The 16,480-nt window shown below is 35.8% G+C and overlaps 4 protein-coding genes across 7 annotated transcripts; 2 read left to right on the top strand and 2 right to left on the bottom strand.

Annotated features, from left to right (window-relative positions):
- The first annotated feature begins 239 nt into the window (after positions 1-239).
- Positions 240-2,011, top strand: LOC129240889 (heat shock 70 kDa protein 14). Its single transcript, XM_054876954.1, has one exon. It carries the CDS (start codon positions 345-347, stop codon positions 1,896-1,898), a length of 1,554 nt encoding a protein of 517 aa, XP_054732929.1. The 5' UTR covers positions 240-344; the 3' UTR covers positions 1,899-2,011.
- A 427-nt stretch (positions 2,012-2,438) lies between these two features.
- LOC129240890 (DNA primase small subunit) lies at positions 2,439-9,405 on the bottom strand. Of its 2 annotated transcripts, none has more exons than XM_054876955.1 (4): positions 9,290-9,405; positions 3,803-3,968; positions 3,571-3,727; positions 2,439-3,510 (listed from the first exon to the last, which is right to left on the bottom strand). In XM_054876955.1, the coding sequence occupies exons 2-4, from the start codon at positions 3,933-3,935 to the stop codon at positions 2,490-2,492; spliced, it is 1,311 nt and encodes a 436-aa protein (XP_054732930.1). In that variant the 5' UTR covers positions 3,936-3,968; positions 9,290-9,405; the 3' UTR covers positions 2,439-2,489. The 2 variants fall into 2 exon arrangements, with proteins under 2 accessions (XP_054732930.1, XP_054732931.1); XM_054876956.1 differs by having other exon boundaries at positions 3,803-3,951; positions 9,290-9,393.
- Positions 4,510-9,405, bottom strand: LOC129240891 (PHAF1 protein CG7083). 2 transcript variants are annotated; one of them, XM_054876958.1, is made up of 2 exons: positions 9,290-9,405; positions 4,510-7,049 (listed from the first exon to the last, which is right to left on the bottom strand). In XM_054876958.1, exon 2 carries the CDS (start codon positions 6,783-6,785, stop codon positions 5,493-5,495), a length of 1,293 nt encoding a protein of 430 aa, XP_054732933.1. In that variant the 5' UTR covers positions 6,786-7,049; positions 9,290-9,405; the 3' UTR covers positions 4,510-5,492. The 2 variants fall into 2 exon arrangements, with proteins under 2 accessions (XP_054732933.1, XP_054732932.1); XM_054876957.1 differs by lacking the exon at positions 9,290-9,405 and adding an exon at positions 7,117-7,247.
- Positions 9,406-10,800: 1,395 nt separating this feature from the next.
- On the top strand, positions 10,801-13,143 carry LOC129240888 (trafficking protein particle complex subunit 3). 2 transcript variants are annotated; one of them, XM_054876953.1, is made up of 3 exons: positions 10,903-11,082; positions 12,354-12,764; positions 12,840-13,143. In XM_054876953.1, the coding sequence occupies exons 1-3, from the start codon at positions 11,044-11,046 to the stop codon at positions 12,924-12,926; spliced, it is 537 nt and encodes a 178-aa protein (XP_054732928.1). In that variant the 5' UTR covers positions 10,903-11,043; the 3' UTR covers positions 12,927-13,143. The 2 variants fall into 2 exon arrangements, with proteins under 2 accessions (XP_054732927.1, XP_054732928.1); XM_054876952.1 differs by lacking the exons at positions 12,354-12,764; positions 12,840-13,143 and adding an exon at positions 11,169-12,347 and having other exon boundaries at positions 10,801-11,082.
- The last annotated feature ends 3,337 nt before the right edge of the window (positions 13,144-16,480 follow it).

Below are 16,480 nucleotides of genomic sequence, written 5' to 3'. Positions count from 1 at the left end.
TTATTTTGTTTATTAAAAAACCTCATTTTTCACACAACTAGTAACTCGTAAACAAAATTGTTTTATTTTTTATATTCAACAAAAATAAATATCATGTACTCCCTACATCCTTACGGAATGGTGCTTAATACCGGATACCGTATGGAACTATACCTTCTCGTACCGTACCGCGACTGGTTGCGCTAGCCTTTATATATTTTTACCATGCACCAATCCGAACTCAGGCAACTCCCTATCTTTTTGACATTTGTATAATGGTTTTTGAGAACACGCGCCCTTTTGGCAAAGAACTTTACAAATTTATTGAACTAAATTTACTAACATCCTCTGATTCGTGAAGAAAAATGTGGCCAAGGTTCGGTATTAAAATAGGCAACAGCACCTTATGTATTGCACATGTGAAAGCGGATGGCAAACCGGAAGTCATTGCGAACAAACAAGGTGATCGCAACTCGCAAGCATGCCTCCTTTGGAGTGGCCAGGAAGAAATCGAGTGCGGATTGACGGCCAAACAAAAAATGGCCACAAGGCCTAAACAAGCAGTTGCAAATAGTTTTCAGCTGCTAATGCCGCAGGAGTTAGATCCAGATAGACTTTCCACAGCAGTTAGTGAACTTCCATGTGAATATGATACGCTCAGTCATACTTTCCAGCTAAAATGTCAAATACAGGATGACAAGAGCGATGAACTAAAGGAGGATGTACGTGAGTTGACCCCTTTTGAAGTACAAGTGGCACTTTTTCGTGCAGAACTGGAATTAGCGCGTCAATACCATAATGTAGCGGAAAAAGACCCGATTGTGGTACTTTCAATACCATGCTATTACCCTCGAACTGCTTGGCCAGAATTGGCTCGTGCTGCCGAAGAGGCTGGATTTCATGTGGCGCAGATTATTACGGAACAAACCGCTGCAATCCTCGCCTACGGTATAGGCGAACAAGATGCATCCGAAGTCAGTTCAAAATCCAACATTGGAGACGAAACGCAATATGTGCTAACTATTAAATGTGGTGGCTTGAATAGCCATTTTGCTTTGTATGCAGTGAGAGATGGCCTTTACACTCAACTAGATGCTTATGGACCTTTTCCAATCGGCGGCCAGCATTTCAGTGATGCGCTAGTTCAATTCATTTGCGAAGAATTCAAGCGCAAATATAAATTGGATCCACACGAAAGTCGACGATCTTTAGCAAAGATACGGAATGCGGCTACAAACTGCAAACACATATTGACAACTCTTCCCTCGACACAAATATATATTGATTCACTTATGGACGGTGTTGACTTCAATGCTCAAATGTCGCGTGCCCGATTTGAAAGCCTAATTCAGCCGGTGATTAGCAATTTTATGCAGACATTAAATGATTGCCTTGAACGTTCGACAGCTAAACACAGCCAAATAAAGGGTGTCAACTCAATTGTGTTGCTGGGAGCAACGATGCGTATACCAAAATTGCAATCAGTCATTGCAGCACGTTTCCCTAACGCGCAATTGCATTCAGCAATTTCCGCTGATGAGGTAGTTGCTATAGGTTGTGCACGCCAAGCAACTTTTCTTCATGCACCACTAGAACAAGACTTGCTTGCAACAGAAGAACGAGTATATGTAGAAGAGGACCTGTTAATTTGGCAAGGCAATGATGAAACAAATGCACAAATTCTACTTGGCAAGGGGACTTCGCTGCCGCGTAAAGTACAAATAGAATTGAAACAAGCTGAAGGATCAGAGGATGGCGGCATCATCCGAGTACGAGCAGGTGGAGAAGTAAATGAAGTTCTTTTGGAAGGTACCACATCCGCAGATAATGGCACCTACCGTATTGAGGCAGACATCGATTGCAAACAAGTCGGCGCTGAAGCCATAAGAAAACCGAGATTGCGAATACGGGTACTTTAAAATATTTCAACACCTTTTAGAAATTACACTTATAAAAACTTGCGTAGTTAATATTTCTTTATCACTGTTAATGTGTTATTATATTAAATTATAACATTCTATTTAAACGAAAATGTGTTGTTATTTGTAAAGAAGTACTTGCATTGAGAATTGTGTTAAAGATGTTATTTTATAAAGGGCAACAATAAACAATAACATAGGTCGTCCCTATTTAAGTAATATTTGCCGTAAATATGTACAAATATTGGAAGCCGTGTAGCCTAGTGGTTTGTGCGTGACTATCATTTGGTAGGACCAGTTTGAAATCCCATTGTGGTAGAAAAGGTTTATCTAATAGCGGTTGCCCCCAGCAGACAATGCAAAAGCTTCTCGTAAAAAAATTGCGAAACAACAGGAAGACATACACCACAAACTGTAGGAGCTGGTCCAAACATCTAACAAAGAATTGTACGCGCTAATTTGTATGTATATGCATATTGGAAAACAATATGTTCTTGTTATTTAATGTATCCAAGAAGCGTGAGAAAAATTTGCAAATACTACTTTTTTTAGAGATATGTTTTATTTTAAACAAATTATTAGGAATGACGATTAAAACTCCATTGTTTGGTCACTTACATCTATTGCTTTTGCTTTTAAACTACTTTCCAATTTACGCAAGAACTCTTCAAATACCACTACACCTTTAAACATGCCTGTCTTTTTATAATCTTTAATTCGGCTCTTATCTTCGGGACCATTATTTAGACTTTTTGATTTATCGTCAAAAGCATTAATCTCTTGCAACAATTGTGAAATGTTTGGCACTGTGGTCGGGTCGAATTTCGCAGCCGCATTACAATTGAACGGCACACAAACCTTCCCAGTGCCTGGATGAATACAAAAGGGGGATTTCAGCAAATGGTTCATGCCTTTTGTAACATTAATATCCAAACGCGGGTAAAGTATGCCCAACTGAATCTCTTCAACAATATTTTTTAGTTTCCGTGTCCAGACACTAACAGCACCCGTTCGCATCGAATTGGCATAACGCACGAACGATGCCCATATTACACGTGAGTGTGCACCATCTTCATTTGTTTTATTCAAATAAGCCTCCACATCCTTACGCGCCGACTCTTCCGGAATCATTGACAACAATTTAGCAACACCTTTAACATCACCAAATAAATTCTGATCTTCTAATACAATTTCGTTGAAAAGTGGCTCCACAAACTTGAGCGCGCGTCGGACACTATGATGCATTCGTTCGCCGATTTGTACGCGAGCTACAATCACACCATTAACTGTCACGTTTGTAGAAATCTGCAAATATTCAGCAACTGCCGAACGACCTCTGGAATCCAAGTGGCGTGCGTCATAATCACATACCCAGCCATGCACACCACGACGACCAGAAAAGACCCACAGTATATGTTCGAAACCAAAGTCTTCGCGTAACGCAGCATCAAGAAGACGTGCGGCCAAAGCCATGAACTTCCAGCATTTCAAACATACTGTTGAGCCGGTACAACAGGTGCGCACTTCATTGTAATCATCCATGTCAATATCGAAAACCAGTTCGCGCTGTACCGGCTGCATTGCCGTTGATGTAATTCGAAAGTTTTTTGGTCTTGAAAATTTAAACTAATCAATTATTATATCCACTTAAAATAATATTAATGAAATTTACTTGGTATTCATAACAGCACCAATGTCGATCTTATGCGGGCATGTCGTGCAGATGTCGTTTTCCAACTCATGTTGGGTGTCGTAGCAACGGTATCGAATATAGATATCATCATGAAGAGTGTATGAAAACTCGCGGTTAGCAAAGATACCGCCTTCAGCTAAATAGAAATTGTGAAACAAATTTACACTGAGATAATTTATGTCATAAGTGGAAATTTACATTGATAACTTACAAAGTCCATAAGACAACCAACGATAAAAGGGTTTATGTGGAAACAATCGTTTGTAGTAGACAGGCAGCATGTCCGGAAGTATACTGGGGTCGTACTTGGAAGTCTTCTCATCTGGCGTTGTTTGTTCGGACATTTTAAATTATTATTTTCTATATATAAATAAGCGCTGAAATGTTTTAATACGAGTTAATTTAAAAATATTTATTTAAATTATGAGATAAATTATATGAATTAAATTTGAGTCATTGTTAAGTGAAATTCTTTTATGACGAATTATGAAAAATATGTCAAATAATTCATTAACCCCCTCCGGTATGCTTTAATAATGGAAAAAGAGTGCATAAAATAACTATTTTATTAACATTAACTTTTTAAGACTGAAATCTTACAGACTATCAACAATTCGCCCGTGACTTGTACCAAGAAATTTTAACGGTAAACAATATGTAATGAGGATCTGTGGTATTTCCACAAGTAAAAAATGTGTTGCCAAATTCGGTACACTAGAAATTTTAAACTAAATTAATTATCATATTCAACAGTATGCATGACGAGTGTAGCTCGTCATTGTGCGATATGACATGAAAAACCAATGACGAGCTAGACTCGTCATTTTACCAGAAGAGGTTAATTGAATATGAACTTAAAAATTGATTTAAGAAAAACAGAAATTGTAGCTGTTATCGTTATTTATTATTTTATTTTGCTTTTTATTAATTTTTTTCTTACTTTAATAGATATAATTTTTTATTATTTTTTTAATAAATTTTTTACTTTTTTTTACTTTATATCTTTTTATCTAACGGGATAAAAATGTGCAAGTACAATTAATATAATAAAGTAGAAACTTTAGAAACTCAATACAAGTATTAATAAAACGTAAACACCCCTAAGTGGTCTCTTCAGTGACTAATCAGCCAAGCAGCAATATTTAGTCATACGAAGTATTTCACATGTCAAAATGCTGTGTACATTTACGTAAGTTAAGATACACTATTATACGTATGTTTGTATGTAAACTTATGTACTATATTTCCAAACGGTGATTTAATTAAACTTTATTATTGTTATGTAAACATTTACTTACGTCCTAAGTATATTTTATTAACATATAGTCAATGTCTTCAAACTTTTGATAGATTTTAGCCGATAAGCGTTCAGTATAAAATAAAACTGTTCATACATAATTGAACGGGAAATCAAATTTATATTATTGTATATGCATAGCCGCTTGTTTCGCGGACCACAGTCGTGTAATCAGCATTATTAGACAGCACTAAGACAAAAGGAAGCAAGCCATTCTTTAAAAAGTAATCGATCATGTAATGAGAATATTTTAAGATTTAATTGTACTAAACTAAGTATAAAGAAACTTTATTTAAAAATGTTCAATTTTGGCCTTCCATATATACATACATATGTATGTATATATTTTCCTGTTGGTATTTTCCTCTTGCCCCAATGCCGCTTTAATATGTGTGTGTGTAAGAATTTAGGTAGTATATTATAAAGTAACATTTGCTATATAAAGTTGAGTGACCACTTGTTTTACAAATATAAGCATCTAATATCTGTTGGCTTATATCTTTCTATTACAATATGCTTTTAAATAAAATTATTTACGATTCTGTATAACTTTGAATCGCTGCGAATAAGTCCAAGACTGCGGTCCACTTGTAATTGAGTTTTCTCACGCAACTGTTAAACGTATGTCTTGCATTTTGTGCTGCTGGTAAGACTGCTCGATTTGCTTCGCCGGTGGAATCGTACTATACAATGTGACAGAGGCGATATGGTTGTTCGTCATAACCTCGAATATAATATCCTGATAACCGTAGCAGAAGGTTGCACCGAAAGGATTGGCAGTGTTTGTTGAGCTGGCGCGATGGAGCACCACCGGACGAGCTGATGGCACTACGGCACTAATCTCGTCCCACTTCGCATATGCATTAACTTCAATGTCGTCGGTTATGCTTCGATCGCAATTTCCATATTCAAAATTCATATTGAACTTGAATTCACAACGATGGTACATATTGAAATTGAAATGTCCCGGATAATTTGTGTGCAGAACGAATTTTTTGCAAGTATGTGTTCGAGCATCGAACAATACATCTATTCCAAGTGTGAAATAATTAAAAAATGTATCACTGCGTTTACTCTGTGCCTGACGATTTACTCTCGATGAATGTATTTTCATTTTATCTTCGCTCTTAAAGAATATTCGGTTAGGTGCACCAAGCTTCATAGCTACATCCTGGCAGCTGTCACCGAAGAGCACTTCTCTTGTGAAGCATTGACGCCGTTGTTCCATAGCACGACTAGAACCCTCAGTGAAGAGCTTCAGTTTTAGGCCCTTGGTATAACCGTTTGCGGAACGCAAAACAGTTGCAGAATCTAGATAGATTTGACGATGGTAACAAGACAATGGAAGCGGGGGAGCACGTGTGTCAGAAACATTACTACCGGCATACAATGACATCTTAGACACAACAGGCGATGCGCCACTTAAAAAGATCAGTGATCCCAAACCATGTGCGTAACCTTCTTGTAATTTGCTATCCACTGGGAAGAAGAAGCTTAAACCTCGAAAGTGCAAAGCAAATAGTTGTTTCGCAGCATCATATACTCCTGGATGGGTAGCCCCAAAGGAATGCTCAATTTGTTCAATGGAAGGCAGCACCTCGGGAGAATTAAAATGAACTCCACCGTACTTCAGTTTTACCAACTTCATGTGGAATACTTCAATAGTTTTTAAACGTTGAACAACTGGATCAAAAATCAAGCGAACACCATCTTGTGGCAAGTTAATTATGATATCCACACCCAATGGATTCGTATCTGAATAAAGTACTTGCACGCCCTTTATGATTCCCACCTGTGATTGAATGATCGCTATGGCTTGCGAAAAGTGCATGCCTAAGACAAATTCCCAAGCATCACAACCAAGCGACAACTCTGGCACGATTTCTAAATCCAACATGGTACGACTGCAGGTGTTAAATTTCAACTAGTGAACACTTTATTGATGTCTAATTTCCTTATTTTGCCAACTGTGGTGAACACTGTTGGAAATTTTGGACTGATTAGTATTTTGTATAATCCTTAACACAGGCACGCCTAAACGTTTCTCCTTTGCTTTGTGTCCAAAAGAGACTCGTTTGCCCCTGAACTTCGCTTCTTTAATCCACCTTTTTTTGCTACTTTTGTGCGTTTGTGTATAGTTAGTAATATCTCTCGTTGCAAACTGAAACGCAAAATAAATTTTAAAGAATCCATTCGATACAAATAAAAGTCAAATGTTCACATCTTACTCGTATATTGTTATCAGTAAATTTGTTTGATTATAAAAATAAAACACTTTGAATCAAGGTAAATAAAAGTAAAAATAAATTCAGTTTCTCGATTCGACGTAATACACACAAATCCACACAAAGCACCCAGCAAAAAATTTTCTGATTAAAGTGAAAACAAAGACAACAGCTGAGCAGAAAATGAAAAGCCATGGTTGCATTCTATCAAATGATTTAAGAGCATAACGAAAAAAAGAAAAATACACATACAAAAACATATGTGCTTATTTAGTATCAAACCAAGTTTATTTAAGCTTTATGATAGGAATACAGCCAAACAAATTTTTCTTCCAAATTCGGTTTTTATGAACATCGAGTTTTAACATCTGATATTTTAAGATCTGACTAGAATTTTAGCTTTCGAAAATTTCTTTTGTTTTGGATTCCTTGAATGCCGGAGCTCGAGTTGTGTGCCATGAACTGATTACTCGATTCCTAAAAATACTGAATTGGTAATGCACGATATATGATCAGGGTCAAGGCGAATTTATTACAGGTGACAGCAAACACATATAAGTAAAACCCTACATGTATTTGTTGTTGCGTTTGGTGCAAGCATCACGTCAAAATCAGTAGTCAAATGTAAACATACGAATGTAAACATACCAATACATACAAACAAAGCATATCATTTTGACGTAAGCCACACCTACGGCGAAAAATTCAGCTGGGTGAATGCTGTCACCTTAATAAATCCACCTTGATCAGGTTGTACAGAATACAAAATGTGGCAACTTCTAAAACTGCTACTTTATTTTTCGCTGTTTGGACAACCTATGACGCCAGTATAGCAAATAAATAAACATTTGTTTACGAGTTACTTGTTTGCGAATATTCAGTGATTTTGATTGCTAAATTAAACAAACTAAAACAACGAAGTGATGCCTGTTAAGTACGGCACACACGGGGAAAATTGTTTCAAACCAACGTTACAAACATTGTTGATAGCTGCCACAATATTGTTTCAAATACCACTTTGAAAGAACACGCGGACTATAAGATTGTACTATATATATATGTAAAAAATTCATCAAATATTACTTGTCGATGAATGTCTGGAGGAGAAATATATTGAACCGAAAGAAAAGAAAATATGATCTGAAGATTTTTACTTGAAAAGTGATGAATATTCGCATATTAATTTACTAAAGGAACTGAAACTGTCATCAACTGCGGAACGAACAAAATTTTTGGGTATATTTCTTTCAAAAGCGGCCTTTTTTTTAATTTATTTTTATGTTTATAGTCCTTGGCCGGATATAAATCCGGGTCGTTTCGGTAACGAAGAATCGACCGTCGTGGAAACGGTATTGCCTTGCGCCGGTAATTTGTACCGTTGCTGCGGTCCTGAAATCGCTGCGTTTCTGCGGGTGATAAACGCTCGGAGTATTGTGCGTTGTTGCCACAGTTTGTGTCGGGCGTCGACCGGTCGACCCTTTACCGCTTTTTGCAAATTTTGCCCATTTGTATTCACTGCAAATGTTGTGAATTTATTTAGATATATACTCTTTCTCTCTCTTTCATTCTCTCTCGCGTCTCTCCCTCTTTCTTTGTCTGCCTTGAAAGTCTTACTTCTGTTATGTGTACTACGCTACACGCACTTTTTTTTAATTTACATGCCACAAATCGCAATGTCAACATGCCATACACTGAATTTTTACAAACATTCTCCTCCTGCTGTTTGGTTTGTATCGAAAAGGGAGCTGACGTCCGACTTGCCAAAATTAGGAGAAATGAAGTAACAGTTTTCGGAAAGTGCCACTTTAAGAATTCAATCCGCCTTGATATTTACAATTAATTTATCCTCTTTTTGTTTGTTTTGTACTATTCCAACTCATGACGTCAGCCGGTTGTAAAAATCGCGAGAACTAAAGTAGCGGTTTTCGAAAAGTGTCACCTTTAGCTTTTGTACACCGTGATTTGTACATACATATTTGACATACTATTTATGTACATTTGGTCTTGAAAATTTCTACATATATATCACATTCGTGATCATTTGAATGTTTTTGTCGTAGCAAACACAACACGAAAAGTTGATGGCCCTTAATTGTACTTAAACATACAGCAAGCAAAATATTAGAAATACTTTTCAACTACATATTGAAAACTGTGGCATCACTTTCATACGTACTTTTGGCGGGATGACTGCTTCTACTTTTTGCTCTACAACTGGAAATATTTTACTCCCAACAAGGAAGACCTTACGAGCGTATAATATGTATCCGGTTTCTAGATGAAATTAATTTGATGGCGCGTTAAATAAAAAAATTATCTCGTCTATTGATTTAAATCGCACTTATTAGTGATCACTTACGACCAACACAAACCACTTGTAAAGCAAACAAATTTACTTAGCCAGGGTTGCTCCTCACGCATTCTACAATTCTTGGGGTTGCTCGAACTTATTGAATAGCGCAAGAGGAAAAACCGATTACTTATAAAATTTGTATCTGTTGAGATATACGACAGACGAAATAAATTATTGGAATAATAATTAAAAGCGTTATTACAAAAACAAACTGAATTATATGTAGCACCTTCTCAATAATATATGGTCCAAGTAGAGAATACGCACCGTTTCGCTAGGTTAAATAAATCAGAATGAAGTTCGGTCTTGTGCGGAAGATATCGAAAAATCGGTGCTTCAAACAAATTACTCTCATCAGTCCTACTCCTGATACATTAGAAAAACCAATTACTCTAATATTGTGTACTTAATTAAATACAAGATAATTCAAGGTTGTGTGAACTAAAATGAAAATAAACTAAATATTTTCGAAATATTATGAGATTTCCCTTTCTCCCAGTAATGTCGTATTCATTCCGCCCTGCGCTAGAGCTGTAAAATTTTGTGTTCTAGCCAAGCGAATGTGTGGCATTTTCTACCCTCCTCTTCCCGAAGGAAGATAAAAAGATAAAAAGTCGATAACTTCCACAATTAAATTCAATTTATTTAAGTTACTTTTTTCCTCTTTCCCTGATTTTATATGCTGGCTGCAAGGCGAATTGAGTACCTTAAATGGCGCCTTCAAAAAGCAGCTACTTTATTTTTCCCGATTTTTACAAGCTTGATGTCAGTGTATAATTTCTTGTGTTTGATAAAGTACTCAATTCGGCTTAAGCTTGCGTCTTCCGAATTCCCTGTTCGCAATTAATCAAATAAACAAACATAGGGAAGAGTAAGTAAAAGAAGTGCAACCTGGCAAAAAAAGTTGCTTTGGATATATTTTTATTATTCGTGGTTTCACAATTTGACACATAGTAGCCTTCACATTTGTTATTTTGTTTAAAATAAAAATCAGAAATATTGATATCAGAATATTTACCAAGACATTTACTGAATATTCACACACAAGAAACTTGAAAACAAAGTTTTTTTTATTTGCTGTGGTGACGTAATCGGCTGTCAAAATCGGTATAAATAAAGTGCTTAATTCTGTATTTGGCACATTCGGTTTTTTCAGTAAACTTGTGGTACTGTTTTTTAATTTGTTGTAGCTGTCATAAAGTGAAAAGTTACCTAAAATTAGGAGATTTACAACACTTGTGGTAAAATGGTAAGCGTAAAACCTTAAGCTTTTTTTTAATTGTTTTGTTTTGATTCTTTTATTTTTAAACCTTTACTTTTATTTGTAGCATACATTAAGTAACGGCTTATATGTAGAGGTTAATATCCAAGTAAAATTATTGCTATTTTAATTAAATATTGGCAACGCTGATTTGGTGTAAACCCCGTGTAAGTTTACATTTTTCGATTATCTACAGAAACTCAACACCCTATCAGTCTAATTTTTTCACCTTTTACATTTTGTTAGCAAAAATACGATTTCGCTAAAAATTTTGTACGATTCTCCTGTTGGAAAGTGGAAAGTTTATAATATTATTATGTCTCGACAAGCTTCACGTTTCGACGCTAAAAAAGTGGTAAGTTTATGCTGAAGGACAAATGGTTTATATGATAGCGGATAGTCACTATCGAAGTTTCGCTCAATTTCCATTCGATTTTGCAGTAATTAAAAGAAACAAAAGTTAATTTCACGCCACAATAAAGGTGAATGGATGTAAATAACATTTTATCTAACGATACATTTAAAACCGAGAAGACTACAGGAACCGTCGCTGTACTTGCACAAAATAAAAAAAACTTTTCAGACCAGAAAAAAATACAACTGATCCCTATGATGACCGCTGGTGGAGCACAAATAATTATCGGGCAAGTGCCACAACAGCAGACTCAAGCGGCAAGCGGAGCGACAGCAACAGCAACTGGACTTATTCCTCTGCAAACGGGCCAAATAATGTTGCAACAGCCACCCCAATCCGCACAGGCCATGCAGCTCCTCCAATTGCCCGATGGCCAAACACTATTTTACCAACCTCCAGCAACTTCATTAACGCTAGATCCGAATACAGCAACTGCCCAAGCCACATCTCAGCCACAACTTATAAACATAAACGGTCAAATAATGCAAATCGCTGCTTCCCATCCGCAAGGTCCCTCCCATAATGGCCCATCTGTAGGGCAACAAATCATTATGATGCCACAGCCAGGAACTACAACAGTTGCTGTACCTCAAGCTGCCACAACAGTATCAGCACAGCAAGCGACTTCTTCCACGAATCCAAACAGTAACTCAAACGATGCCGCTGCAGCGGTAGCACAAGCAGAAGAAGACTCAAGTAAAGGAGAATCGGAAGAAGAACCTCTTTATGTTAACGCTAAACAATATAAAAGGATACTAATACGACGACAAGCTCGTGCAAAATTGGAATCTCGTATACCAAAGGAACGCTCCAAATATTTGCATGAGTCTCGTCACCGTCATGCAATGAATCGGGTACGAGGAGAAGGTGGACGTTTTCATTCGGCACAGGGAAAGGGTGAAATGGGTGGATCTGGTTCCGGTAATTGCGAGTCACAAATGCAAACGGTACAGTCACGCGCAACTGTCCGGGCTCCACCAAAGTTGATCGCCCCACATCAAACGCCAATACCAGCACCAACTCCTAGTATAACCATAACGCCAATAAAATAAAAATTATTAACTGGTACAAATAATAATACCAGTTATGAAATTTAAGTTCTAAGAACATTAAGATTAATACTCCAATAACGGATTTTAAGAAGATGAAGACTATCCGCTATCCATGCCATATGCTATTAATACTAATAATAAATAATCTATAATCTGCAGAATGCCGAGTTCTTAACGCTCACCTATGGTGCGCTAGTAACGCAAATGTTGCGTGATTTCGAGAATGTCGAAGATGTAAATAAACAGTTAGAACGTATAGGCTATAATATGGGTATGCGGTTAATAGAAGATTTCTTAGCAAGAACCTCAGCTCCCCGCTGTTTAGAAATGCGTGAAACAGCTGATCGCCTACAGCAGGCATTCCGCATCTACTTAAATGTGCAACCTACCATTTCTAACTGGTCTGCTTCTTCGGATGAATTTTCCTTAGTTTTCGAAACCAATCCACTAACAGAATTTGTCGAATTGCCTCAGGATTTAACCAATTTACGTTATAGTTCCATACTTAGTGGTTGCATACGCGGTGCACTGGAGATGGTGCAATTGGACGTGCAGTGCTGGTTTGTACAGGTATATATAAAAGAGTAATATGTTGAGGTAACAATACGTACAATAAATTATTTCCGAATAATTATTCGCCATCAGGATCAATTGAAAGGTGACAATGTGACTGAGCTTCGAATTAAATTCGTACGCCGCCTGGAAGACGCTATACCTGCTGGCGAGGATTAGAGGCCACCGTACATCGAAGATTGAGTATTTTTGTATTAAGTTATTAATTAAAAGTTAATAGCATTCCGGCCGCATTCGTATCTCTCCACAAAATATTACGCAGTCTAAATAACAAATTTAAATAAATCTTAGACTGTTCAAAAACTTAATAAATATAAAATTAATTTTGGCAAATCGATTTCATAGCTGCCAAACTAAAAGAAATTATATAAAACATTTTGTTATGGTATAATCATAACACCATAGATTAAAAACTAGTTTGGACCCCGCAGTTTTTTTTTAATTAGCAAAATTCCAAATTGTGGCTTTGCTGAAATCTCTTGTTGTTGTAGCAGCTTTTTAAATATCTCTTAGTCAGTGATGCTGGTTAATACTATACAATTACATCTGATAATTTCTCTCTTGTTGCAATAAGAACATTTTTATCAAGCCTCAAACGCCAAAAGGGTTTAGCGAGAATATGTGCGAATTTAAATGTTTGATAGAAATCGTTAACGCACAAGCGGTAAATATTTCAAAGCCCTATGAAACAAGGATTGAAATTGCTCCGCTACTTCCTAGTTTTCATTGCCGCTGTCGCTACTAGTCTGAATTTGAACAGCTGGAGCAGGTAGCGTAAAACGCGGGATCAACTGATTTGCTACGTTCTAAGCCGAGTAATAGTCAAAACAATTTTCAGTTTTCTCTGTAGTTGGAGTATTAAGGGGGTGGTAGGGTTTAGCGCTAAAAAAAACACTTTTTTTTTTAAATTTTTTACAGAAATATGGCTTAAGATACTTTAATAAAATCAGTTGCATGTTATTGTACATCTTTTCAATAAGTTTTAAAAAAATATTAATAATAAAATATTGACAAATACATGACAGAGTTTTTTTTGGAGATATGTTTTTCGAGAGGTGCTCTGCGGTGCCAATCGGCATTCGTCGTAGAATCATCTGAAACTAAAAAAGTCGAATTTTTCAGTTAAAGTACGACGTATTTTTTTTAAATAACGGCGCGTTTACCCAAAACATACTGCTTGATTTCGATAACACAAAAATTTGTAATAGGTGTTCCTCCTTTTTGCAAGTACCTGTTCGTTAACAGCAAAAAATTATCCATCACTTAAAAATTGAGAGAGCAAAGTGACAGTTCGATGCAATTCACTATCATTTTGTGCTGAAGAAGTTTTAGCCAGCACTGAGACATATAATCTGAAAACATATGATAAAACTTTTTGTAAATAAACAAATATATTTTTTGAGCATTTCTGCTTTTGCGCCGGTTTGAAATTTGCAGTTTAGTATAGTCAGAAATGATGAAATGGAAAATTTTACAACAAAAAGCGTGAGTATATAAAGTATATTTATCGTTTTTTTTTTCTTGATAAAACAAAAATTCGCAAACAAATTCAGCTGATATGTATGTACCAGTTTTTTGAAGTGATAGCAAATTTTCCGTTCGTTAACTTGTTTTCTTTTGTTCTTTTTGGGAGAATATTTTCGCATTACGTTCTTAATTTGTACTGATGGTTGGTGATGGCTAATTTTTTTGATCGAACACAACTATTTATAGGTGTTTGCTCTTACTTTTTAAAATCAGTTAAAAATTATAGAAAATGAAAGAAAATAGATATGACAGTCGAAAAACAGCAGACAATTTTACGGTTTTCTCAGACTATACTGACGAGATCCAGGATCAAACACGACTACAACTACTGGATCGGGCGGTGTACAAACACACATTAAACGAGTCTCAGGAGTCTCTTACCACTTCCTAAACTCCCGAATGCCGTCACCGGAATCCAACCACCACCCGACGACAATCTTCAGAGGCCCGCGTAATTTTTCCCCAATTACGTTTTGGATATTGTAGCAGGTTAAACTCCTGTCCGGAATCGATTCTGACATACTCAATATATGTCCGGCATTTGAAGATACCCTGCACGATACGCTAACTATATTATTCCCTCTTAATCCCACTCACCTAACACATCTCTAGAAGTTAGATGAGTTAGGCGATGACGATCGGTGACTACACCGCACAGGTAGGGGTTGATGAACTGCTACAACAACAACAAGGGTATACTGAAATAAGCATAGTAATTTTTTGCTTAAAGGCTTTATGTTTGAACAACCGCTTTTTCTCTACTTAGTACAGTTTTCAGCACATTGAAACAGGAGTGCTAAAATATTCATCTGGGGCTGCCTTACTGAGCTCGGTTTATAGGGTATATATATTGGAGAATATGAATGGAATATATGTCACTGAGCGGGATATGTCGGCAAAATTTGTATTTATTCGAATGATGATTTGACGAATTAGCTGGAGAATTAATAAATAAAATACAAACATAAATTATAATCATATCTCACCTACTATTATTTCGTACAGTTGTATATTCAAGCAAAATTTTATTGAAATTGCATAATTTTTGTTTTTATTAAAAGCAAACAGTTTAAAAAAATACAAATTAATCCATTATTAAATATATTAATACATAATACAGGCACTTTGGTTGACTAACCTTAAAATAAAAAAAAAATAATTAAAGAACTTTGGTTTATGAGATACATTTATACCAATTACGCATATTGTATATTACAAAGTTTGTGCCGTTAGGTTGGAAATTACAATCCCAAATGATAGATGGCAATAAGATAGCGGATAAATAATTTCTTGATATTCCTTTTTCATTTAAACCACAATTTAAAAATGTACTTGTTAGCCATTTCTTTAATATTTAATTTAGACTTAAATATAAATTAATGATATTTGTATACGTATATGTACAAACAGATATACATGCTTACATTGTATTTAAAGAGTGCGGTTGCAATTTATGGCACGTTTTGAATTAACTACTTCCACAATTATGACCAGTCATGTGCAAAATACGAGTATTTTGATCCTATTGAAGCTGGTATGCATTGTTAAATAAAATGGTTTTATATTGTATTTATTATGTAAAATATATGAAAGTGAGAATAAAACTGAATGAATTCAAATACAAAATCCTAAAATTAGCAAAGAATTTCAAATATTAGTTTGGGGAAAAAGAATTTTTATTTATTTTCTCTATAGATGGCTGTAGTGATTGATATCTCGTAGGGTATTGATGAAATAATTTAAAGTTTCTGCTCGTTGTCAAGGTGGCATTTCACACTAAAAAATTTAATTGCTGTTGTTTGTTCGTTCCATTCAGTTGTAAGTTACAGGGTGTTAAGGGATAAAAATGGATTTTTTTTTTGCATGTTATTGTAGTAAAACATTTCAAAAATACCGTGTTAAAATTTTAAGTCAATCCGAGCAAAACTTTTTAAGTTATAGAGCATAAAGCCGAGCCGCCTCAAACATCTGCCGAGACGCAACAGTTGCGCGCGTAGTCCGTTACAAACGTATACCTGCGGTTTTCTCGAACCTTTTTTTTAAAGTGCGTAGTCATTGGCATTTGAAAACTACTCAACCGATCCTTTTGAAATTTTGCACACATATTTTACATATAAAAAACCTCCCCCCAACGTTTTTTTTCGCCATTTTTTTTTATATTAAGGTGGTTTTACACCTACAAAATG

The sequence above is a fragment of the Anastrepha obliqua genome, chromosome 3 (assembly GCF_027943255.1).
Source record: "Anastrepha obliqua isolate idAnaObli1 chromosome 3, idAnaObli1_1.0, whole genome shotgun sequence".
Lineage (NCBI taxonomy): Eukaryota > Metazoa > Arthropoda > Insecta > Diptera > Tephritidae > Anastrepha > Anastrepha obliqua.
The sequence above is the reverse complement of the archived record's forward strand: the minus strand, read 5'-3'. Positions and strand labels throughout refer to the sequence as shown.

What these genes read in the sequence shown, in the direction of transcription:
- LOC129240889 (XM_054876954.1), top strand. Translation starts at nt 345, where the DNA reads ATGTGGCCAAGGTTCGGTATTAAAATAGGCAACAGCACCTTATGTATT.
- LOC129240890 (XM_054876955.1), bottom strand. Translation starts at nt 3,935, where the DNA reads ATGTCCGAACAAACAACGCCAGATGAGAAGACTTCCAAGTACGACCCC. An exon ending in TTGGTTGTCTTATGGACTTT is followed by an intron (nt 3,728 to 3,802) that starts GTAAGTTATCAA and finishes ATTTCTATTTAG; the next exon opens with CTGAAGGCGGTATCTTTGCT. An exon ending in GGTGCTGTTATGAATACCAA is followed by an intron (nt 3,511 to 3,570) that starts GTAAATTTCATT and finishes TAAATTTTCAAG; the next exon opens with ACCAAAAAACTTTCGAATTA.
- LOC129240891 (XM_054876958.1), bottom strand. Translation starts at nt 6,785, where the DNA reads ATGTTGGATTTAGAAATCGTGCCAGAGTTGTCGCTTGGTTGTGATGCT.
- LOC129240888 (XM_054876952.1), top strand. Translation starts at nt 11,214, where the DNA reads ATGGATGTAAATAACATTTTATCTAACGATACATTTAAAACCGAGAAG.